We start from the raw sequence: 23,168 nt of genomic DNA, 5'->3' as shown, positions 1-23,168 counted from the left end.
GCCTTTGTTGGGTTTTTAAGATTTCATTATGTTGTCCTTGTAAAGGGAGAAGGCGTGGCGTACAGAGGCAGGATTCTGGTCGAGCTGTCCACTAAGCTAGAGGGGAAAGCAGACAAAGCAGTAGACAAAATCCACAGTGATGACGTCCTGGTGGTACAGGTATTGGCTGTCGTGTGGCTGGTTTCAATTTTCACTTTTCCTGTTACTTTTTTCATAGGTCAAAACCATAGACTGTATATAAAAGATGGATGCATATTTGGATATCACCCTTATATGAGTGACTTGTCAATCTTGGCTTAAGGCGTACCCTGCTTTATCTTCCATGTTATTCTGAATGAGCCCATAAGTTAGAAAATAAACAACAAGATTATAAGATAGTTATTGAAATCATAAGATCTTTAGAAAAATGTTTAATGAGCCAATGAATCGTGTGGAAGGCTGACTAATTTGGTCAGAGACTTCTCATGGACATAGAATTGGGTTTCTTTTTGGAACCAATAGTCACCCCCTGCTTTCCATTAGGAAGAATGCATTTTTAAGGCACCTTTAGCGCTGGGTTCAGTTTTTAAGACCAGAAGCTATGGCCATCTTTTATATACAGCCTATAGTCAACAACTTTCTACCTCTCTTTCTCTGTTCTGTGTCTCCTCCTTAATCAGAAATACCAGAAGAGGAGAAAATACTGCCTCTGTGCAGTCTTCCACAGCGCCTCAATGATTCAGGAACCTGGAGAACCAATCCAGTTTGAGGTCAGCATCGGTAATTATGGCAACAAACTGGACACCACCTGCAAACCGCTGGCCTCCACCACACAATATAGTTGTGCTATATTTGATGGTGAGTGGTGAAATCTGCACTGAATACATGATGTTCTCAAGCACTGAATGACCACATGATTTTTAATGGCATGTAATGTTTCTCCAGGTAATCATTATTACTACCTGCCCTGGGCAAACACTAAGCCAGTGGTTGTGGTTACCTCATACTGGGAGGACATCAGCCACCGTCTGGACTCCGTCAACATCATCCTCTACATTACTCACCACTTGGTAATACTGCAATGAATGCTTTCAGTTGAGTTTAGGATTCATGGCCTGTACAGAGCCTGCTTTGAAACGGCTCTGCTAATGTTTGACATGTGTTTGTAACTCCGTGAGGTGGGAACATAATCCAACATAATCCTCACCACTGTTTTGTTGTTGCAGCAATCAAACTTGGAGGAATTTAAAACGGCAATCTTGGCAAAAGTCTCAGACAACCAGCTAGCTGAGGTGTGGCTGAAGTTACTCAATCAGCTGATTGAAGACCTAGAAAGGTAAATGGAGCATGTTGTGAGAAATACAAACAAATCAAGCACAAGTACATCCTGGTGATTCACAGGATGGATCCCTTGAATATAAATAAATAAATTAAAAAAAAAAAAAAAATAAATAAATAAATATATATATATATAATATATATATATATATATATATATATATATATATATATATATATATATTATATATATATATATATATATATATATATATAAAAAAAACACCCAGCACGCCCCTGCGGGCGGTTTATCCTTCAAGCTCGGGTCCTCTACCAGAGGCCTGGGAGCTTGAGGGTCCTGCGCAGTATCTTAGCTGTTCCCAGGACTGCGCTCTTCTGGACAGAGATCTCCGATGTTATTCCCGGGATCTGCTGGAGCCACTCGCCTAGCTTGGGAGTCACCGCACCTAGTGCTCCGATTACCACGGGGACCACCGTTACCTTCACCCTCCACATCCTCTCGAGCTCTTCTCTGAGCCCTTGGTATTTCTCCAGCTTCTCGTGTTCCTTCTTCCTGATATTGCTGTCATTCGGAACCGCTACATCGATCACTACGGCCGTCTTCTTCTGTTTGTCTACCACCACTATGTCCGGTTGGTTAGCCACCACCATTTTGTCCGTCTGTATCTGGAAGTCCCACAGGATCTTAGCTCGGTCATTCTCCACCACCCTTGGGGGCATCTCCCATTTTGACCTCGGGACTTCCAGGTTATACTCGGCACAGATGTTCCTGTACACTATGCCGGCCACTTGGTTGTGGCGTTCCATGTATGCCTTGCCTGCTAGCATCTTGCACCCTGCTGTTATGTGCTGGATTGTCTCTGGGGCATCTTTACACAGCCTGCACCTGGGGTCTTGCCTGGTGTGATAGACCCCAGCCTCTATGGATCTTGTACTCAGAGCTTGTTCTTGTGCTGCCATGATTAGTGCCTCTGTGCTGTCTTTCAGTCCAGCTTTGTCCAGCCACTGGTAGGATTTCTGGATATCAGCCACCTCCTCTATCTGCCGGTGGTACATACCGTGCAGGGGCCTGTCCTTCCATGATGGTTCCTCGTCTCCCTCCTCTTTCTTGGGTTTCTGCTGCCTGAGGTATTCACTGAGCACTAGGTCAGTTGGGGCCATCTTCCCAATGTATTCTTGGATGTTCGTTGTCTCATCCTGGACTGTGGTGCTGACACTCACCAGTCCCCGGCCCCCTTCCTTCCGCTTAGCGTACAGCCTCAGGGTGCTGGACTTGGGGTGAAACCCTCCATGCATGGTAAGGAGCTTTCTTGTCTTTATGTCAGTGGCTTCTATCTCCTCCTTTGGCCAGCCTATTACCCCAGCAGGGTACCTGATCACGGGCAGGGCGTACGTGTTGATGGCCCGGATCTTGTTCTTACCATTCAGCTGACTCCTCAGGACTTGCCTGACCCTCTGCAGGTACTTGGTGGTTGCAGCTTTTCTAGCGGTCTCTTCATGGTTCCCATTTGCCTGCGGGATCCCCAGGTACTTGTAACTGTCCTCTATGTCTGCAATGTTGCCTTCTGGTAGTTCAATCCCCTCAGTTCTGACTACCTTCCCTCTCTTTGTTACCATCCGACTACACTTCTCCAGTCCGAACGACATTCCAATGTCATTGCTGTATAGCCTGGTAGTGTGGATCAGTGAATCGATGTCTCGTTCACTCTTGGCATACAGCTTGATGTCATCCATGTACAGGAGGTGGCTGACAACTGCTCCGTTCCGTAGTCGGTATCCGTAGCCAGTCTTGTTAATGATCTCACTGAGGGGGTTCAGGCCTATGCAGAACAGCAGTGGGGACAGAGCATCTCCTTGGTAGATCCCGCACTTGATGGTGACTTGTGCTATGGGCTTGGAGTTGGCCTCTAGTGTTGTACGCCACATCCCCATTGAGTTCCTGATGAAGGCTCTTAGGGTCCCATTGATCTTGTACAATTCTAGGCATTCCAGTATCCAGCTGTGGGGCATTGAGTCATAGGCCTTCTTGTAATCAATCCAGGCAGTGCACAGGTTGGTCAGTCTGGTCTTGCAGTCTCGGCTGACTGTTCTGTCTACCAGTAGTTGGTGTTTTGCGCCTCTGGTATTCTTGCAATCTTTTGTAAGTACTATTTATATATATATATATATATATATATATATATATATATATATATCTCCCAGGAACAACATCGGACTGTGCTTATTCTCCTGTTTTGAATTGCATTTTTTAGTTCAAGTCTTATTTATCCTCTACTATAGCCACTCTTAGATATGTGGTAGTACTGGTCATAAGACATAAGCATGGAGGGTTGTTCAAAAAAATTGTAACATTTTATGGATACATACACTTGAAAAGTTTCCCTTTAGACTCACTAGCTTAGATTAATTTGTGAATGAATTCTCTGTGTCATATCTCTAATGTGTAGCAACTGTTTAGAGATCATGGTCATTTTTTAACTCTAGAGTGACCTACTGCCTAAGAAACATGCAGTGTATAATGACTACTCGGCCTGATTCCTAAATGAAGTACACAAACTATTGAGAGTACATGATTTATATATTAGGTAAAAATGGGGGGGGGGGAGAGGATTTTACATAAAACACTGTCTTAATTTGACAGCAATTCATAACAGTTGAGATATGCCACATATTTGCTTGAGAGGATTTTGAGTATATAAGATGATAGTAGGCTGAGAAAGAACCGGCTTCAGTTATGAAGAGTTAACTGCTTAATTATTTAACTTTTTTGGCCGCGCTGAAATGAGTAAAATTGTGTCTGCTTTCCTTGAGTTTCCCAACACCTGAGCTCGAGGGCCACTCCAACCTGACAACTCTGGACATCCAGATCAAGAAGCTGCGAGACAGGGCTTTGACCAGCATCAAAGATGGAGCCAGACGCATGAGAGAGGAGGCCGGAGAGATCCGTGACACTTTGTCCGACTTGGAGTCCTGGGTAGAAAAGCTCAAAATGCTGGCTGAAGAGGTATAAACACAGCAAAAATGCTTCTTTGATTTAAAAAAAAAAAAAGTATTAGTAGGAAAAATAGTATTTGTAGGAATCTGTACAGCATTGATTATATACACTGTGTCATGCAAAAGCCTCGTGATGCAGTAACATGTCAAAAGAATGCAAGACATTCATCCTAATTATTGGACAAATCTGTGTGCTAAGGCATGATACAGAGTCTTTCCATAAGCACTGCATAAGTTCACATGGTTTTTCTAACTGTGTCCAGCCCCAGATCAGCATGCCTGATGTGATCATCTGGATGCTACGGGGTGAGAAAAGAGTGGCCTGCAGTCGCATCCCAGCTCATCAGATCCTCTACTCTACATTCAGTGAGCAGGCCTGTGGGCAGCATTGCGGCAAGACACAGACTGTGTATTTACAGGTACACATGAACTGTCAAAAACAGGCAAAAAAATAAATAAAAGAAATGTTTGAATGTTATGTAGTAATCAGCTGCTTTTCTATGCTTTTTATTCTCCATCTCCACAGTACCCCATGGACAAGAACAAGGGCTTAAAGGTGCCAGTTCAGATTAGAGTTAACATGTGGCTGGGTCTGTCTGCACATGAGAAAAAGTTCAGCTCATACTCCGAGGGAAGCTTCAGTGTGTTTGCCGAACTGGTATGCTTCTCCCACACATACCTGGGATTCACACACAAGTATTACATTGTAATACATGTGTCTTATTACAAGTGTTCTCAGCTCCTAAAACCAAGCCCGTCTTCCTGTGTATTACAGTACGAAAATCAGGCTCAGGTGTTTGGGAAGTGGGGGACTACGGGACTGGTGGGACGCCATAAGTTTTCTGATGTAACCGGCAAACTGAAGCTAAAAAAGGAGTACTTCATTCCACCCAGAGGATGGGAGTGGGAGTCTGAGTGGTTCATTGATCCAGAGAAAGCGTGAGTGTAATTGGAATTGGTCATCTAAGCAGGATTTGTTTGACGTTTTCACCACTACCTTACCTTGGTAAACACTGAGTGGCGCAGTGTGAAGGAAATAAGCCACATGGACTCTCTCATGTTTACATTCTCCTCATGCCACTGAGCAGTCAATTAATGGAAATGTATCAAACTGACGGAAGTCATTCACGTAATCTTTTTAACCTATCTGTAAACTCAGAGGCGAACTCATTCTGCACTCCAAGTGTTACCAGCCGATTTTTGCCTCTCACTGTATACCCAAACTTCTAGCTGTCAAAAAAGCAGAGTAAAGTGGAAAAACAGAACTCCCAAACATTGTTTGATGGAGGGTGTCAGACGTGAGTCTAACAGTAATAATATGGAGCACATACTTTCAGTAAGATGAGCACAGGGTTTGTTAGGCTAACTTATCGGTTAGGAAACTCCCAACATGTAAACACTGCTTGACAAACTATGTAAACGCTTCCTTGTGTTTCACACCACACGCACACACACTACAGTGCACTGATGTTGCCGCGTGTTTTGTGTTTTTGATACTGACGTTTGCAACGGTAGATATTCTCATTGTTGAATTCTCTTTTTATATTTAGTCTTATTTGTTATTTCAGTCTGCTAACAGAAGCTGATGCAGGACACACTGAATTCATGGATGAGGTTTTCCAGAATGAGACCCGCTTCCCAGGTGGAGACTGGAAGGCTGCTTCTGAACCCTTCACTGATGTGGTGAGAACACAGTTTTCTTTTCTTCTTGATAAACAAATATTGAGGCATTAATGTAACCATACATGTTAACTGCTGACTCACCCAAATGCCTGGAATAGATAATAATCCCACACTCTTAATATAGATACATTTATAAGCATATATATACCACTAAGTGACTCTTTTTGGTTGTGCAGAATGGAGAGAAAAGTCGCAACCCTACAGAGTTTGATTGTCCCCCAGGTTGGAACTGGGAGGATGAGTGGACTGTGGATATCAACAGAGCTGTGGATGATCAAGGTGCAGACACTCACCTCACAGCATAACTAAAAAAAAAAAATTTAAACCATATAACTAAGGACATTTTTGGTATGAATGCCTGTGTGGTGTTTAAAGGCTGGGAATATGGAGTCACCATTCCTCCAGATGACAAGCCTCGGTCCTGGGTTCCTGCAGAGAAGATGTACCACGTTCACCGCAGAAGAAGGCTGATTCGACCCCGCAAGAGGAGTAAAGTCCCCGGAGGAGCAGCTGTGGAGGTCAGCACTGCACAGTAGGGCAGGACTATGTACTGCTTTGCCATTTCTTTTATAATTGATTCTAATTTTGTAAAATACAATTGCAACTTCCATGCGTATTGACACATACATGAGATAATCTACCAGGGCTGTGGCTGTGTTTGACTTGGTGGCCTGCCTGAACTAATGCTATGCTCAATTTAGTTCTTAGATCCAGGTAGAACAAACGTTTCAACCTGTTAACTATAAGTCCCTTTTTGCACGCAGAGGCGGGATCAAGGCAACCCTGAGGGCTGGGAATTCTCTTCTCTGATTGGCTGGAAATTCCACAGAAATGAGAGGTCATCAGATACGTTTCGGCGAAGGCGCTGGAGGAGAAAAATGGCACCGGAAGGTCGCCTCGGAGCAGCTGCCATCTTCCAGCTGGAGGGAGCATTGGTGAGAATGAGAAAATCGATTTTTTGTTGATGTTGAACTACTTTTTTTAACATCTGATTGACAATGGCATAGTAGTAATAGTGCAAGAATAAGCCAGAGAGGATGGGATGTTATACAAAGCTGGAAGTCAACCTGATCTTGCTGAGTCACCAAATATTTGCTTATGAATTAACCCCATCTACAGAGCTGTCATGTGTGTGTGTGTTTTCTTTGTTCCTGGGAGCGTGTGAAATATGAATCTGTAATAACTGTCTGGTTTTCCCGGCAGGGTATTGACACAGAAGAGAAAGAGAAAGATTCCAAGGGTGACGCTACCAAGCTGTTTGGTGCCAACACGCCTACTGTGTCCTGCTCCTTTGACAGTGAGTGATGCACATACAAGTGAACATATGAATGCATTTTGCATTTGCATAGAATGATTTTTGACTGTCCGCTTCATTCATGTTGTGTTCCTCTTTAGGGTCATATATGTACCATCTCCGTGTCTACGTCCATCAGGCACGCAACATGACCTCCATGGACAAAGATAGTTTCTCTGGTAAGATTAAATCAAGAATGAAATTTAATGCATATAAAACCTAAGACTTCGAGTGGATTTAGATTTGAACTTAAATAAGTATCACTGCAAAAGCCCTTTGTTAAATAAAATGGTAAAACTACTTTTTTTTCCACCACAGATCCATATGCACATGTCTCCTTCCTGCATGTCAGTAAGACAACAGAGAAGCTAAGAGCAACTCTGAACCCAACCTGGGACCAGACTCTGATTTTTAATGATGTAGAGATTTACGGAGACCCCCAGAAGATTGCTTACCGCCCTCCCAATGTTGTCCTGGAGTTCTACGATAGTGACCAAGTGGTACGCTGAGGGATATAGACCGTATATAGAGAAGTCTTCTGCACAATGAATCTGTTTGTTCAGTGCTTACAGTGTTGTAAGATCCCTGATTGATGATTTTGTGCAGATACTTACAGTAAAACTGTATTTTGAAATCACACTGAAGTTGACTTCAGTGAAACTTTTTACTTTTCCAGCTTAAGTTATAAGAAAAAACATTTGACATCTTCCTTTACACAGTTTTAATTGTCTTTAAAGCAATATACACCATTCATCTGTTACTCTTACAAAATCCTCTGTAAAACTCATGTTTATTTAATTATGCACACATATCAGAATATGCATGGTAATCTTGGAAGTTTCTGTTTCAGGGGAAGGACGAAATGCTGGGCCGCAGTATTTGCACCCCAATAGTAAAACTGAATTCTGCTATGGATCAGACACCAAAACTGTTGTGGCATCCCATCATCCAGAAGGGGAAGGTGGCCGGGGAGGCTCTTGTGGCTGCTGAACTCATTCTTAAAAACAAGGTTTGAAAAGAAAGTAGTGGACAATAGTCTGTTTTATAGCATTTTTTAAAAATTGTTCTCTGGGCCTTCAGGTCTGTGAGACGTCCTCAAAACTGTGTTACCTCCGTCGCACACAGTCTGTCATACATACATACTGAGTAATAAATCCTTAACTTAAACAATGTTTTCATCTTTTCGTCTCCTTTTATCATGTCCATGTAGTTTTGGTGATTACTGTTGATATTTCTTATATGAAATGTAAGGTGTAATGTTGTTTTCGTCATTCCTTTATAACTCCCATGGAACCAAGTGTAGTCTTGTAGGAAAAATAACAAGAAAAAAATAAAGCCTAATGAATGCCTCTGTCTCTGTAGTCAGGAGACTCAGATCTTCCACTAGTTCCCCCAAAGAGAGAGAACATCTACATGGTACCTCAGGGCATTCGCCCTGTGGTGCAGCTGACTGCTGTGGAGGTAAAATACAGCCTTATATATATACTTTCCCTTCTAAAGTGATGGACACGCATGGAATTTGACCTCATTAAAACTCCCCAATCTATAATTGATTTCAGATTCTTGCATGGGGCCTGAGGAAAATGAAGCCATACCAACTGGCAGCAATATCGTCACCCAGCCTCGTGGTGGAATGTGGGGGGCAGAGGGTAGAGTCGGCCGTCATCAAGAACATGAAGAAGAATCCAAACTTCCCGAGCTCTGTCCTCTTCATCAAAGTGGTAATGGCAGTACTACACAAGCTCTATGTTATGCATAAGAATTAGGAAAATAAGTGTCTGAAAGAAAGAATAATTTAACTAAATTAACTTTTAATTTTGAAACTTTTTTCGATTCATTTCAGTTTAGTTTTGTTTATATAGCCCGAAAGCACAACAGTTGCCTCAAAACACTTTATATTTTAATGTAAAGACCCTGCAATAAAATAGAAAAAACAGAGAAAACCCCAACGATAAGAAGACCCGCTATTAGTTAGCACTTTTCCAACCGTGAGAGGGAAAACTCCCTTTTAACAGGAAGAAACCTGGGGCAGAACCAGGCACATCTGCTATTATGTGTCGTGGGTGAGGTGAGGAAGACAAAACAAAGACATACTATGGCAGAGAGCCAGAGATTAAAAGTAAATAATGATTAAATGCAGAGTTGTGTATAAACACTCAGTGAGTGAAGAAGAAAACCAGTGCATCATGGGAAGCCCGTAGCAGCCTAGACCTCTTGCAGTGTAACTAAGGGAGGTCACCCGATCAAGCACCAACTATACGCTTTGTCAAAAAAGGAAACTTTACTCTTGCTCTGAAAAAGTCTAAAAAAACACCAACACCCGAATCATTCAACTTAATATTCAATTATTATTTATTATTTATTATTGATTTAAACCCTGATTATTTATTCCATTTCCTCTATACTCTCCATCCAGCTTCTTCCGAAGGAAGAGATGTACATGCCTCCAATTGTGCTGAAGGTAATAGACCACCGTCCATTTGGCAGGAAGCCCGTGGTAGGCCAGTGCACTATCAGTTCTTTGGAGCAGTTCAGATGTGATCCATATGTCATCACCGCCGAAGGAGCAATGTCATCTAAAAGTAAGAGCAGATCATAGACTGCAGCAACCTGCAATGAACGTCATGTTGAAAAACTAGCAGTTAACTTTTGCTTTGCGACCAGAGGAATTGGTCCCTACGGCCATTAGAAAGAATTTAAGTTTAAGGCACTTAAGCTGGGACACTGTGCAACCATGTAATAGAAAAATAATGTGATGATTTCAAAATCTCATCACAACAGAAAATAGAAAACTTATCAAGTGTTTTTCAAATTACTTTTGATGGCAGCAACTTTCTGCAGCTATAACAACAGCATGGATTCCTAGGAGAAGAATCTGGGGTCTGGATGTGGCCTGCCTGCAGTCCAGACGTTAAAAACATTTGACACATCATGAAATGAAAAATTCCACACAGAAGATTGAGAACTGTTGATCAACTAGAATCTAACATCAGACAAGAGTGGGACCACATTCCCCTCCCAAAAGTCCAGCAGCTGGTCTCCTTAGTTCCCAGATGTTTACAATCTGTGTGTTAAAAGAAGATGGGATACTATACAGTGGTGAACAGTGCTGCCACCAAATTCAAAAGGAACAAATTTTCTTTCTTAAATTAATCCATTTGATATGTTTTATTGGGCGTATGAGATTTCTGAATCTTTATTTATCCTTTTTTATTCCCGGCATCCCATCTTTTTTGAATTAGGGTTGTTATACAGCCTGTAGTATGTTAATAGAGAAACACTAGGTACAAACTTTGATACAGTTTATGCACAGAGATAAAAGTAACTGCTCAATGTTAACAGTGGCTCTGATGATGGCGTCGCCTCACAAACATGTCTCTATCACCATGGAGGAGACAAGGCCACTGCTAGAAGCTCAGGTACGCCCCACCACCTTTCCTAACACTCAGACGTTTCCTCTGTTCACCTAAGAGCAGAATTTGACTATCAAGTCAAATCTGACAAACTTACTCTGATTACTCTGGCTTACAGTTTATGTACAGCATGTCAGCTGCTGTCGACAAAATGGCATCCCCTACCTCCCATTTTGTATGTATGGTTACTTATTATGGCTTTCTAATTCACAAGGCGGGGCTCCAATGATGCTGAATGGCTGACAATCACAGAGCTAAAGAAAGCTGAACAAAAATCCTATCACAAAGCCATGAATCTACAGGGGAGTTGCCACAATAACTGCAGTCTTATCTGGCATATTTTATTGAGCACATTGTTATTGTAGCATCGATTGTAGCATAGATGTTCAGGCATCTAAACTTAGAAGCTAGTGCTGCTACTGAAACCTCAAAAAGAACATGCCTACAAGTTTCCTACTTAAAGAAAGTTTGATACTTTGGGAAATACCCTTATTTTTCCTATATTTTCCTGCATAGAGATTGAAAAATGAAACTGCTCTAAATGCTAAATGTGATGCTACTGCTAGTACTCAAGTTCAGACTCAAATTAGGTAGAAAAAGCTAGTCTGGGATTGTCCGTGGGTACAGTCTAAGTGCTATTATTAATTCATTCAACAGTTCAAACAGTAGCCAGTATTAAATCTGTAAAAAATACTACTACTACTAACAACAGCAGTCTTTATGCAGAGATAACTGGGTGGTGGCAGTAGACTCAAATTTAGCACATAGACATGTGTGTGGAATCATAATGATTGTTTGCATCTAACTCGTGTGACTCAAGAAAATAAAGGTACAGTATTGTGCAAAAGCCACCTCTCATTCATATATGAGGCTGTTGCTGATTCAGTGCTTTCCACATGCTGTTTTATATGGGAGCAAAATCAGAAGCTACATTTCTGCATTTATAATTCCATCAGTTTTGACAGGATGCTCAACCTGACTGGCTTAAATGCAGCTCCAAACCATGTTTTACAGATGGCTGTAGACAGCCACTGTTGTACCTCTCTCTTGTTTGTGGTGACAAAGATTTGAACCAAATGTTTCAAATTTGGATTCATCTTTCTGTCAGACCAATCGCCCCTGTACAATTTGGCATAACGCAGCCTTTTCTCCCTGTTTCCCTTCCTTAAGAATGGCTTCTTGACAGCCATCCTTACATCGAGACCATTTCTAATGAGGCTTCGGATACTAGAAGAGGCATTGCACCTAGTTTTTTTTGTATTCCACTTGTCCAGTGTCCTTAAATTTCTTTAAGGACACAGCGCAGACAATTATCCTTGGAAGTAAAATATGCAGAAATGAGGGGTGGCTCAAGACATTTAGACAATACTGTATTTCCCAAAATGTCTTTTTTTTAGTTGACCAATAAATAAATTGTTGTTCTGACCACAAATGAAACTTAGTGAAAAATGAAATCTATGAATGACGTGAAAATTTAGTCCTTTGATTTATTTAAAAACAGATGTCAGTCATGGCAGGCAATGGGCCTCACCACCAGAGCCACGCTACCTGCTATTAGCACCTTTTTCACAGCAGACATTTTAAACTGGCATAGCATGAAGGGCATATATGAAAAATAAAATCAATATTGATTCAGTAAGTTAACACAAGATATTAAAACAGCAATGTCGAATATTAAGGTATACACTAAATGAAATGAATCATTTAGATCTCAGTTTGATATGTCAAAATGTCTGCTGTGTTAAAAGCTCATTGTTGTTGCTACACCCTTTCACAGAATCACTGTCAGTCATCAAACTGTGGCTGATAGCACTTTATCAACTTCTTTGCATTTCGATTTTCTGCTATCTTTTCAGTTTTGTTCCATTTAATGTTTGTCTTCTTACTGTTTTTGTTACTGTTATAAATATTTTTGACTTGTTTTTATTTTTGTTTTTGGTGCATCTTCAATCACCAAAGGTTGCTGAGAAGGTAAGACTTATTAGTAGTTGATGAAATAAGATTTAATAGCAGACAAATCAACTTCTTTTCCCAAATGCAGTGAGATTAAAATGCAGGACAATTCCATCTTTAGGAAAAAGAGACAGTTGATTGGTGGAGTAAATTCTACGTCTCGCTAGGAGACCAGGAGAAATGTGGTCCTTACCTCAAGAAAGGATACGATACCCTCAAAGTAAGCCAGCTCCATTTCCTCACACAACACTCATAAACTAATCATTCATCTTGGTCTATGTATTTCAAATAGTACGTACGCTCCTCTTTGGTTGTTACAGACAACTTGAATGTGAGTGTTGTTCATTTTCAGATCTATGACTGCGAACTGGAAGATGTCCCAGAATTCAAAGGGCTTACTGATTTCTGCGACACCTTCAAACTCCAGCAAGGCAAGAACGACAATGGCGATGATGATCCCACTGTGGTTGGAGAGTTTAAGGTTGTCTAACATCATTTAGAACAATAATATTTGGAGATAGAGAAAAACGTTAATTAACTACAACGGGGGGACTACAGTGAACTTGATTTCTTTGTTTGAGTGTGGGGTTTACTCTTGTACCTGCAGGGTTCATTCAAAGTGTACCCCTTGCCAGATGACCCAGGTGTAGCTCCTCCACCGCGTCAGTTCAGAGAACTCCCAGATAGCGGACCTCAGGAGTGTCTGGTTAGGATTTATGTGGTTCGGGGCATGGACCTCCAGCCCAAAGACAATAATGGCAGTGTGAGTGTTAATCTGCATTACCTACAGTAATACAAATCTTGTCAAACATAGTACGGTCAGTACCGTTTCTTGTCTTTTCTGCTCAGTGCGATCCATACATAAAGATATCACTGGGAAAAAACACGATCGATGACAGAGACCACTACCTACCCAACACCCTCAACCCTGTGTTTGGAAGGTAAACCTTATGTGTCAATGGATTCAAACAGGTATAAATAGAAAATTTATTACATCTTAAGATTTCTATAACCGTCCTTTTTGTTGTTTAGGATGTTTGAGATGACGTGTTTCCTGCCCCAGGACAAGGACCTGAAGATCTCTGTTTATGACTATGATCTGCTTACTCGTGACGAGAAGGTCGGCGAGACAGTGATCGACCTGGAGAACCGCTTCCTGTCTCGATATAATTCATACTGCGGCTTGCCTCAAAGCTACTGCATGTAAGGAAGCAGATGTGCCTGAGTGGGAAACCTTTTAATATTTTTTGGAAAACATGGAGTCAGAGCTGAGGAAATATTAATTCCAACTGTCCTGTCATCTAGTTCTGGCATCAACCAGTGGCGGGACCAGCTGAAGCCATCTCAGATTCTTGAGAATCTGGCTCGTCTTAAAGGACTTTCCAAGCCCAGGACGGAAGATAATGGAAATTCACTCACCTTCAATGGAAAAGAATACACACTGGCTCAGTTTGGTAAGGGGTTAGAAGTATAATAGTATAAATGAGTGATTTAGATGTTTTGTGTTGAAAAATGAGCAACAATTAAGCCCTATTATGCCCGTCTACATGCCCTCATTGTTTGGCAAAGATTAACAGTACGTTTTGTCTTTAGCACATTTCACATTGCTACATATTGTTATAGTTTAATTCCCTAAAACATCTAATACTAGATGTTTTATTAATTAAACAAAATTCATTTGAATGCAGCTAAAACAGCAGAATTGTTTTGAAATTCAGATGTGTCTCCAACTTTCAGATTTCAAGAAGATGAATCAGTTCATTTGAATCTCTTACTGTTTAAATGATAAATGACTGATCATCATACAGCACATTAGTATCCTACTTCAGCTACCAAAGTGCTTTGTACAGCATGTCTCATTCATCCAATCACATACACATTCACACAAGCACTTTATTCTACATTTAAGGGCTTTATATCGAACTTTCACACTCCGATGAATGTACTGGGAGGAAATTGGGGTTCATCATCTTGCCCAAGAATACTTTGCCATGCAACGGCAGGCATCGAACCACCAACCTTCTGATTAGTAGATGCGTAGGTCGCAACAACAATACAATATTGTTGTGACTGAACTGTTTTGCCCCTATAACACCAGATTGTTTTAATACCAATCTAGTGATCGATTTCTTTTTCTACATTAAGAGAGCAACAAGGAAATTCATCAGCACTTGGGTCCACCTTATGAACGCCTCTGTCTGCACGTGCTCAGAACACAGGGTCTCGTCCCTGAACATGTGGAAACTAGGACACTTTACAGCACCTTTCAGCCCAACCTCTCTCAGGTTAGACATCTCATACTGTACCTGTTTCTGGCTGCAATGACTCAGGCTCAGTTATTTTTGTAAAATGTATTTATTGCATTGGTTTAGGGACAACTTCAGATGTGGGTGGATGTTTTCCCCAAAAGCTTAGGCCTCCCCGAGCCTCCCTTTGACATCACACCACGCAAACCAAAGAAGTAAGTGCTGTGTTTCTCTTCAGTACTTCATCGCTGCGGATGTCACTGAGAGCTAACAATGACTGTGTTCAAATATTCAGGTATTTCCTGCGTGCTGTCATCTGGAACACCACAGATGTGACTCTGGATGAGACCAGTATCACTGGAGAGCGCATGAGCGACATCTATGTGAAAGGGTGTGTTAATTCTGCATCAAAGCCCTTGTTTGTCCAAATCTATTGTTGTTTACTTTCTCCAAAATCTTCCTTTAGGAGGTAGCAGCACTTTGTGTTAGAGGGTTACTGTTAAAGGCCAATGATTATTCATGCTTGTTGTTTATGTGCTAGCTGGATGCCAGGAATGGAGGAGGACAAGCAGAAGACTGATGTCCACTACAGGTCTCTGGATGGCGATGGTAACTTTAACTGGCGATTCGTCTTTGGGCTTGACTACCTGCCAGCTGAACAACTCTGCCTTGTATCCAAGAAGGTGAGGCTTGTTGCCAGATGGTTTATCATACTGTAGATCAAAGATTATTTTAATACCATTTAAAAAACAAAACAAAACACAGGTATTGTTGGAATTAAGTTAAAGCATGTTTGAATGTCTTCTTCTTCTTCTTTTTTTTATAACAGGAACACTTTTGGAGTCTTGATAAAACAGAGTTCCGGATTCCTCCCAAACTGATTGTTCAGATTTGGGATAATGACAAATTCTCACTGGATGATTACCTAGGTAAGAAACTTTCAAGTCCAACCTGTGTGTCTATGCCTAACCTTTCTAAAACCTGAGTACAATGTGCTGTGATCCCAGGTACTGTGGAGCTGGATTTGCGTAACCTGGTTGCTCCTGCGAAGACCCCAGAGAAATGCTCTCTGGATATGATGGATAATGTGGAAATAGGTCCACACAAGGCAGAGCAGAACAAGTCTCTGTTTGCTCAGCAGTCAGTCAGAGGCTGGTGGCCTTGCTCTATTGAACAAGATGGGAAGAAGGTCCTGGGTGTAAGTATGAATAGAAACTTCAGTTTTCATTTGATAAGATGGAACCACAAGACATTTGGAAATGTAGAGTTAAAATACAATATTCCCAAAGTGCCATGAAGAGAAAAGATTAAGAGCTTTGGACAACAACATTATACTTCTACTTTATTTTCTATTGACTAGTCCTAAATTGGAAATGTGTTACTTGCAGAACATTGTCAGATAAATTGGTCTTAATTTAGTTGAAGTATTCCAAAAATATCACAGGTCCTTGTCGTCTTGTCACTCTGTTTGTGTTGGGTTTTCAGGGCAAAGTGGAGATGACACTGGAGATTGTGAGTGAAGTGGATGCAGACGAGCGACCTGCAGGAAAAGGTCGGGATGAACCCAACATGAATCCAAAACTGGACCTTCCAAAGTAAGAGCCTGCTTTACAAGATTAGCTGGGCTGAATTTTGAAAGGTATACAGGCTATGATGTCTACTAAATACATTTTCTGTCAACTACTAGTCGCCCAGAAACATCCTTCTTCTGGTTCACCAACCCATGTAAGACCATGAAGTTCATTGTGTGGAGAAGGTTCAAGTGGGTCTTTATTGGACTTATCATCCTCATCATAGTGGTCCTCTTCATCGCCATCCTGTTGTATTCTTTACCGGTAAGGACAGACAAAAGCGAACCACTGGACAACAAAGTTTTCTCATATTATAAAATTGTTCAGTCTTATCATCTTTGTACTTATAGGAAACTTGTCAATGTGTGATTGATTGTTCTTTCTTGCATTTTACAGAACTACATCTCAATGAAGATCGTGAAACCCTTAAGTTAGCAATAAGGACCACCAGGAGCAACGAACTCCACACAGATACTGCCAGATTATCTCAACTTGTACCTTTTTTAACTTTAGTTTTTTTTAACAAATGGGAAGGGGAGCTTGCACATTTGCACTATTTCAACATATGAACACATTTTCTACACCACCAAACTGTGACAATACAGTCCATTACAGTCTAGTTTTGAAAGGGTTTTGTTTAAGACACTATATGGAAAAGGTGTTTCCCATTAGCCCAGTTTGGGTGATATTTAGGGATTACTTTTATTAAACGGAATATTCCTTTTTATTAAAATGTTTCCATATTTGTGGATATTATATATAAATGGGATCACAATTAATAGCTCAAAGTTTCTTTAAAGTGTATTTGTATTACTTGACTGCTCAAAAATTGCAAAATTGCAATGTGGAAAATTTCATCTTTCTCATCTTGCAATGGAGACCTGATCGGATCGCCTGGAGCATTCTTTAGGTACCTTCCAAGCTTTGACAATTGTCCAGCTGGAAGTCACTTGAACAAGTGATGAAATGTTTCTCCAACTGAAAATGCTACAACCACAAAGACAGAAACAACTTTCTGAGATTTCCTTCCTGGATAAAAGATGGGATTAAAAAAATAAATTGTTCAAAAATTTGGATTTTGACTGAATAAAGCCAGCACTTTACATTTAATATTGAAATATGTACAGCACATGTTGTACAGAAGTTGAATTATATACATTTTCACAAAATGGTCACTTTCTCATGATGTGTAACCCAACACATCATTTAGTGATTACCACAGATTATGGATGTATAAAACAGCCATGTAAGCCAACCTTAATGTTCCCCTTTTGGAAGTATAAAACGTTTCTTTCTAATGAAAATTTATTCTTCCTGTGCGCTGCGTTGATTGCAGCGCTGCTTCAGTAAAGCCTCCACCTCTCCTCTCCGTGCCAGGCTGTTGGCTTTACCTTGGAATCGCCCGTTCTTCCCTGCTCCCTTCCCTTGGAGCAATTCTAACACTCTGGAAAGTAAACACACAGATACAGTGCCAACCTACATTAATATTTTAACAGTAGAAGCTACATAAATATGAAAACTCTTACTGTGGTCCCATCTCAGTGACTAGTTCACTGGGTCCAGCCAGCAGAAACAAACCAGGTCCCTTTTCCTCTCCAACAGTCAGGAAAACCAGTGTTTCCTATAACCAGAGTAGGGATTGAAAATAAATATACTGACGTGGTAATGCCTAGCAGTAAAGCAGTGAAATTGTGATCTTACCTCAGTGTTTATTTCATTGGCAATGATATTCATAAACTCATTGTCTCCCTCTTTTCTACAAGAAGAACAAGAACACCGTTTTGTTATTGACATACTCACCTTGATGCCAAAACGTCACCAGGTTGTAAAGAATGGATCATTTCTGAGGGTTTTTTTAAATGGTTAACTGGTTAGTGCAGTGTGCAATGACATCTCTAAGCAGAACCTCTTACTTGTGGAAGGTGAAGAAGTCTTTGTGAGGATCATTCTTAAAGCTCTGAGCAATGAGAACCGCCATATCACGAAGCAGGCCCAGGTTAGTCTGCCAAAGACAGTTTTGTAGTAGTTGAGGAGCCTTATATGCAATATCTTAAGCTGAAGCATATTTACCCTGTCAAAAAATGTAATTCTACTATTATTAATTTATTATTACCATACCATTTTTTTTACCAAATCTGTCAAACAGTAATCTAGAAAGAAACTGTTCTTACTTTCTGTAGCAGCTTAACAGACTTCTGCAACTTGTCGACTGCCTCAACGTGCTCATCTGGTCCCGTTCTGATGATAAATGACCAAAAGGAGTTTTCACTTCAAATTTCTGAATGATTCAAAGTTAAATTTTGACTATTCAGATTTAGAACTTACTTTAGAAGTGACACCAGTGAACGCTCTGTGTTGTAGCTTTTCTCTGCATACTTTAGTACCCTTTTTCCTGCCAGGAAAATTAGGTTGGTTTTGTTTTTCTTTCCTTTCTCAGTTCCCAGCAGCTTTATTACCTTAAATTTGAATACAAAGAAATTAGATACACAACGGTTAATGGCACAAACACTAAATATAATTGTGAAAGTGTCAATGTTGTACCTGTAAGTGACCGAGGTTGGAGACGTGGGTTCCACAGCACATGTTGGCATCTATGCCCTCTATATCAATGATCCGAATGGGTCCTGCGTGGTCCTCTGGCAGCCCTCGACTTCTCACCTGATTTGTACAAATACATATTGTGTAATACACTTAACACAGGGCAACAGGTCTCTTTTACAACCAGTAAGTGCAATATCTGTACCTTCTCCACAGCTGGGTCATCTATAGAGAGAAGCTGAACCATGACAGGAATGTGAGCTCTGATCTTCTCATTTACACATTCTTCCAGTTCCTGAAGCTGGCCAGGTTTCACACACGGAGTGTCCAGCTCAATGGTGCTTCTTTGACGACCCAGTTCCCTGATAAAAACCCAGAAAATCTGTAATCCTACAAGGCTTAGTGGCTACATGGAAAAGAACATATGCAGTGGTAAAGTACCAGGATGTGGTCTTGTATCCAAACATTGTGTCTGCCAAAGCTGTAATCAAATGCTGACCTAAGAGTCAAGAAGAAAACAATTACTGCTTAGGCAACAGGTAAAACAAAATGCGCGATGGCGTTTTTTCCTGTCTCTGTGGTGATTATTACCCGAGTGCTGCTGCATATGATCAAATCTCCTTTCCCAGTCTACCTTCACTTGAACCTCCTGACCCACCTCCAGAGGTGAGGCCACAAAATGCAGGGCGTCCGGTCCCTGCCTTGTCACTCTCAAAACTGGGACATCTCCAAGGAATCCATGGTCATCTGGCTGCAGGAGGACAACGTAAAGCATGCAAATTTTGCAAGTGACATTGTACAGTCTCGCATTTGCATAAACATTTGCAATGAAGGAACATGTGACGTACACATTTAAATAATGGAGTAAGAGCTTGAAAGAAAAAGAAAATGAACATGCTTACCTGGCCACCTCCCTCAGGAAACAAGATGGTATCTTGTAGCTTGATGTGGAATCCTTTAATAGTTTCTTTCTTTCCATTTACTTCATGTTTTAGTTCCGCCGGGCAGCAGGAGACTACAGAGGTAACAAACTGGAAGGGGACCAGAGAAATAACGATAATAATCGTGTCATATAAAATTTACAACCAGAAACATTACATGCTTCTTAAAGGACTGCAGTTGTTTAAGTGTGTGCAAGATTTCAGTCTCATACAAGACTTTATAAAGGTCTGGCTTTGTAAAGGACAATTTATGTGACAGCAAGTACAAAGACTGAAGACTTAAAAAAGGAGACAGTATCCTAAATTCTCTAAATGCATAGCATTTAAGGTGATTTATTACTTTTAAGCGGCGTTTTAAAGGAGAAAAATGATACGATCTGAAATATAGAGTGTGGAAATTACACAATTACAACCTCTAACAAAGTAAAACTGAATAAATCTAAGGTTATGTAAGATAAAAGTGCGACTCGTAGACTATATATAAACGAGCTATAAATCAGTTGCCAGCCCTTGCTCTGGTTACAAAGGTAGCTAGCAGGTGCATCAGTTAGCAGGCATGCTAATCACTTCTGCACCGAACTGCTGATAAATTTCCGGGAGGTCTTTTCGGATGCTTTTAAAAGCTTCGCACCTCTTTCATATAGCAGTCTCGCTGACACTGAAAAGCCATTTTGTCCTGTTTTTGAAAGGAAAACTGCGCCAGCCGGTAGCACGAGCACGGGGAGGAAGCCTACAGCTGTCAGCTGACGCCGACGGGTACCATAATAGCCCAAACTTAATGACTTCGACTTTCGCTTCATAACTTTTTTAACTTAAGCGAAAAAGATTAATTAAGCCATTATTATTTAATCATCTTTTAAATGCACTTTTTTTAACAGGAGGAAGAGAAAACCTTAGGATGTGCTCTATAAAATCGAATAAACTGCAACCCGAATTGTAAAATGTAAATAAAACCAGAATGCAATGATTTTTTAAATCTGATACAGCTATAAATGATTCTCAGTAGAACGCAGACAACATACCAAACGTTGAAAGTGACGAAATGAACCGATTTAAGAGAAAAATCGGGTAATTTCAAATTAGACAGCATTTCAACAAAAGGCTGGAAACGTTTTTGGTTTTTTTTTACAACTAGTTATGTTAACCGGCAACAGGTCACTAATATGACTACGTATAAAAAGCGAGGCTGTGTTTTTAGTGCATTACTACGAGTGTAAACTAAATTTGGGCTACTGATTGAGACTTTTAAATTTACTGCAACGTTACTGCCATCTTCTGGAGTTACCGACACAATCATGTTCTATATCCCCCAGTTCATTCAGCTAGTGTTATTACCTCAAGCAACATAATGCAATTTTGTGTTTAATAAAACTTTTATTATCAATCACATGCCGGTGTACAGTAAACAATTACAGAGCAATAAATAATCTCACATAAAATATCATCATACATTTAAAAACAGCATTTTGGACAATAGCACATCCATTTTTAGCATATAATACAGCTTTCAGTAAACAAACTGTTGTCCTCAGTATCCTGAGCTAGACATTTACAGCAGGCTTCACCAGAGAGGATAAAGTATCAGTCAGACTGTTGAAAGGGAAAAAAATGGATGAATGGTCAGTCTCCGCAATAAAATGATCAATATAAGTTACAGATTTTCAGTCGGCATTGATTGTAGAATACTTAAATATAGACTATTGCAGAAGCAATTCCCAATTTTACATTGTACACTCCTCACTTATATGGAGAACACTTCACTTACATCACTAAGATCCCCCATATCTGGAGCTTCTCCTTTGTCACTGTTAGCCATCTCTCGGATCATCTGTAAAAGGAAAGCCATTTAAACAAAAAATAATGGAAGGTATTGCATATTACATGCACTGGGATCAGAAGCAATATTGGAATTTGACTAATCTTATTACTAAGAAGACTGAATTCACTCACATCCACATAACGGTCATATTCCTCCTTTCCCTCATCATCTTCGTGCTCCCAGTCCCTCCAGTTATCAAAGTCAACTGAAATCCAACTGGCCTGTGGAATGAAGACATAACAGCACCATTTTAGGTATTATTTACTAAAAGTAAAGTTGCAAGGATTACAGAACATCCTACTTAGTTAGTTGTAATATCCTCAGGCACTCTATTAGTAGCTTTAGATAAATACTTATATAAAGCTTCTCTTTGCTTATATAATGCATTTTTATGAGACGGAAACAGTGAGCTAAGACTTTTTCAACTTAGGGTTTGGGATTGAAACTGGTAAATGAATAGTGAGGAAGTATCATTGGTAAAAAAAAAAAATTCTTCAGCCTCATAAAAACAGTCTTAACATGAGCCATGCTATTTTTATGAACCTGAGTAAATACCAGATGAGAAGAATAGAATACCTTGATACTGATCGGTTTAAGGACACAGACACAAACACGTGTGCTTACCTTAGCTGGATCTTTCTGAAGACGAGGCCAAGCACAATCAGGTTTCATCTTCCTTAGCAAGACATTGATGGTGCGGTCATAGACCCTTTCTCTGGAGTCCTTTCAAGTGATGACAAGTTAAAGGAGCGTTTAACAGCCTGCTTTCTGTACATTGAAGAATACAGAATATAATGCGGATGCTTACGTGGATCTGGACTTTGTCATAGAAGTGCAGCTCGTTGTAGTACACATCATCTGTTTCGTTTTTGCAGCTGTTGCAGAGAGGCAATGGGGTTGTCAAAGAAACCATTTTAGACATTTTCTAAACTGAATCACATGTGACTTCAAGAGAGGGAACGTCTTTAAAAACTCACCACAGAATCAGTTTGTCTGGCTGGATATCAACTTGGACATCTTTAGGTTTCTGAACCATGAAGTTGATGGTGACGTATTTCTTCCTATCAAACCACAGCGCATGTGCTGGCTTGCTGTTAAAACACCAAGAAACTGCTTAGGAATCAAACCTGAAACCTTTTCATAATGAAAGATTTAGGAAAAAAACATGCTTTGTTGCTCAGTGAGTTTGGCAGCACTTACCTTTCCTCTGGTCTGACAATTTTAGGTTTGTTCATTCTTGTTGTTGTTTTTAAATAAAAGAGAAGTTGCTATACAATTCCTTTTTACCAAGAGAAAGCTAACTCACACGTGTCCAGCTGAGTTAGTAGTGTGCTCTGATGCAGCGGCCAGGCCCTAGAAGCTATATATAGACCATCTGGTATCAGCTGCTAGGAGACTTGCCTGCCACAGCCCCTTCCGTGCCCTTTATAGCCTGACT

General features: G+C 40.5%; 2 protein-coding genes across 7 annotated transcripts in view; one reads left to right on the top strand and one right to left on the bottom strand.

Moving 5' to 3' along the window:
- LOC102307140 (myoferlin) overlaps positions 1–17,504 on the top strand; it is a 28,654-nt gene extending 11,150 nt beyond the window's left edge. For 2 of the 4 annotated variants that reach the window (XM_042225149.1, XM_042225148.1), the window contains 37 exons: positions 46–159; positions 660–837; positions 925–1,049; positions 1,206–1,315; positions 4,090–4,282; positions 4,536–4,691; positions 4,799–4,930; positions 5,048–5,211; positions 5,841–5,955; positions 6,132–6,234; positions 6,331–6,473; positions 6,720–6,890; positions 7,159–7,252; positions 7,351–7,428; positions 7,568–7,749; positions 8,100–8,258; positions 8,612–8,710; positions 8,809–8,970; positions 9,666–9,831; positions 10,592–10,668; positions 10,781–10,837; positions 12,622–12,633; positions 12,737–12,835; positions 12,968–13,096; positions 13,223–13,378; positions 13,465–13,556; positions 13,648–13,818; positions 13,921–14,069; positions 14,761–14,900; positions 14,988–15,076; positions 15,157–15,252; positions 15,403–15,544; positions 15,691–15,790; positions 15,869–16,059; positions 16,347–16,456; positions 16,549–16,696; positions 16,829–17,504. In XM_042225149.1, coding sequence (XP_042081083.1) covers positions 46–159; positions 660–837; positions 925–1,049; positions 1,206–1,315; positions 4,090–4,282; positions 4,536–4,691; positions 4,799–4,930; positions 5,048–5,211; positions 5,841–5,955; positions 6,132–6,234; positions 6,331–6,473; positions 6,720–6,890; positions 7,159–7,252; positions 7,351–7,428; positions 7,568–7,749; positions 8,100–8,258; positions 8,612–8,710; positions 8,809–8,970; positions 9,666–9,831; positions 10,592–10,668; positions 10,781–10,837; positions 12,622–12,633; positions 12,737–12,835; positions 12,968–13,096; positions 13,223–13,378; positions 13,465–13,556; positions 13,648–13,818; positions 13,921–14,069; positions 14,761–14,900; positions 14,988–15,076; positions 15,157–15,252; positions 15,403–15,544; positions 15,691–15,790; positions 15,869–16,059; positions 16,347–16,456; positions 16,549–16,696; positions 16,829–16,867 — 4,641 coding nt within the window. In that variant the 3' untranslated portion in view covers positions 16,868–17,504. The remainder of the gene's footprint in view (positions 1–45; positions 160–659; positions 838–924; positions 1,050–1,205; positions 1,316–4,089; positions 4,283–4,535; positions 4,692–4,798; positions 4,931–5,047; positions 5,212–5,840; positions 5,956–6,131; positions 6,235–6,330; positions 6,474–6,719; positions 6,891–7,158; positions 7,253–7,350; positions 7,429–7,567; positions 7,750–8,099; positions 8,259–8,611; positions 8,711–8,808; positions 8,971–9,665; positions 9,832–10,591; positions 10,669–10,780; positions 10,838–12,621; positions 12,634–12,736; positions 12,836–12,967; positions 13,097–13,222; positions 13,379–13,464; positions 13,557–13,647; positions 13,819–13,920; positions 14,070–14,760; positions 14,901–14,987; positions 15,077–15,156; positions 15,253–15,402; positions 15,545–15,690; positions 15,791–15,868; positions 16,060–16,346; positions 16,457–16,548; positions 16,697–16,828) is intronic. The other 2 variants (XM_042225151.1, XM_042225150.1) reach the window with 1 other exon arrangement.
- A 4-nt stretch (positions 17,505–17,508) lies between these two features.
- LOC102309756 (alanyl-tRNA editing protein Aarsd1) lies at positions 17,509–23,092 on the bottom strand. 3 transcript variants are annotated; one of them, XM_042225152.1, is made up of 17 exons: positions 22,931–23,092; positions 22,708–22,821; positions 22,539–22,605; positions 22,355–22,453; positions 21,862–21,951; positions 21,677–21,739; positions 19,873–20,001; positions 19,562–19,721; positions 19,412–19,469; positions 19,176–19,332; positions 18,974–19,090; positions 18,758–18,888; positions 18,604–18,670; positions 18,346–18,434; positions 18,134–18,188; positions 17,959–18,053; positions 17,509–17,876 (listed from the first exon to the last, which is right to left on the bottom strand). In XM_042225152.1, exons 1-17 carry the CDS (start codon positions 22,963–22,965, stop codon positions 17,738–17,740), a joined length of 1,665 nt encoding a protein of 554 aa, XP_042081086.1. In that variant the 5' UTR covers positions 22,966–23,092; the 3' UTR covers positions 17,509–17,737. The 3 variants fall into 3 exon arrangements, with proteins under 3 accessions (XP_042081086.1, XP_005932875.1, XP_005932876.1); XM_005932813.3 differs by lacking the exons at positions 21,677–21,739; positions 21,862–21,951; positions 22,355–22,453; ... (1 more) ...; positions 22,708–22,821; positions 22,931–23,092 and adding an exon at positions 20,543–20,685; XM_005932814.3 differs by lacking the exons at positions 17,509–17,876; positions 17,959–18,053; positions 18,134–18,188; ... (6 more) ...; positions 19,562–19,721; positions 19,873–20,001 and adding an exon at positions 21,251–21,501.
- Between the last annotated feature and the right edge of the window lie 76 nt (positions 23,093–23,168).

Source organism: Haplochromis burtoni, unplaced genomic scaffold, assembly GCF_018398535.1.
Source record: "Haplochromis burtoni strain Fernald_Lab_line unplaced genomic scaffold, NCSU_Asbu1 Contig_162, whole genome shotgun sequence".
NCBI classification, from domain to species: Eukaryota; Metazoa; Chordata; class Actinopteri; order Cichliformes; family Cichlidae; genus Haplochromis; species Haplochromis burtoni.
Note: the sequence above shows the minus strand (reverse complement) of the source record. Positions and strands in the feature narration are given on the sequence as shown.

What these genes read in the sequence shown, in the direction of transcription:
- LOC102309756 (XM_042225152.1), bottom strand. Translation starts at nt 22,965, where the DNA reads ATGAACAAACCTAAAATTGTCAGACCAGAGGAAAG. An exon ending in ATTGTCAGACCAGAGGAAAG is followed by an intron (nt 22,822 to 22,930) that starts GTAAGTGCTGCC and finishes GTGTTTTAACAG; the next exon opens with CAAGCCAGCACATGCGCTGT. An exon ending in TCACTGGTGTCACTTCTAAA is followed by an intron (nt 18,671 to 18,757) that starts GTAAGTTCTAAA and finishes ATTTATCATCAG; the next exon opens with AACGGGACCAGATGAGCACG.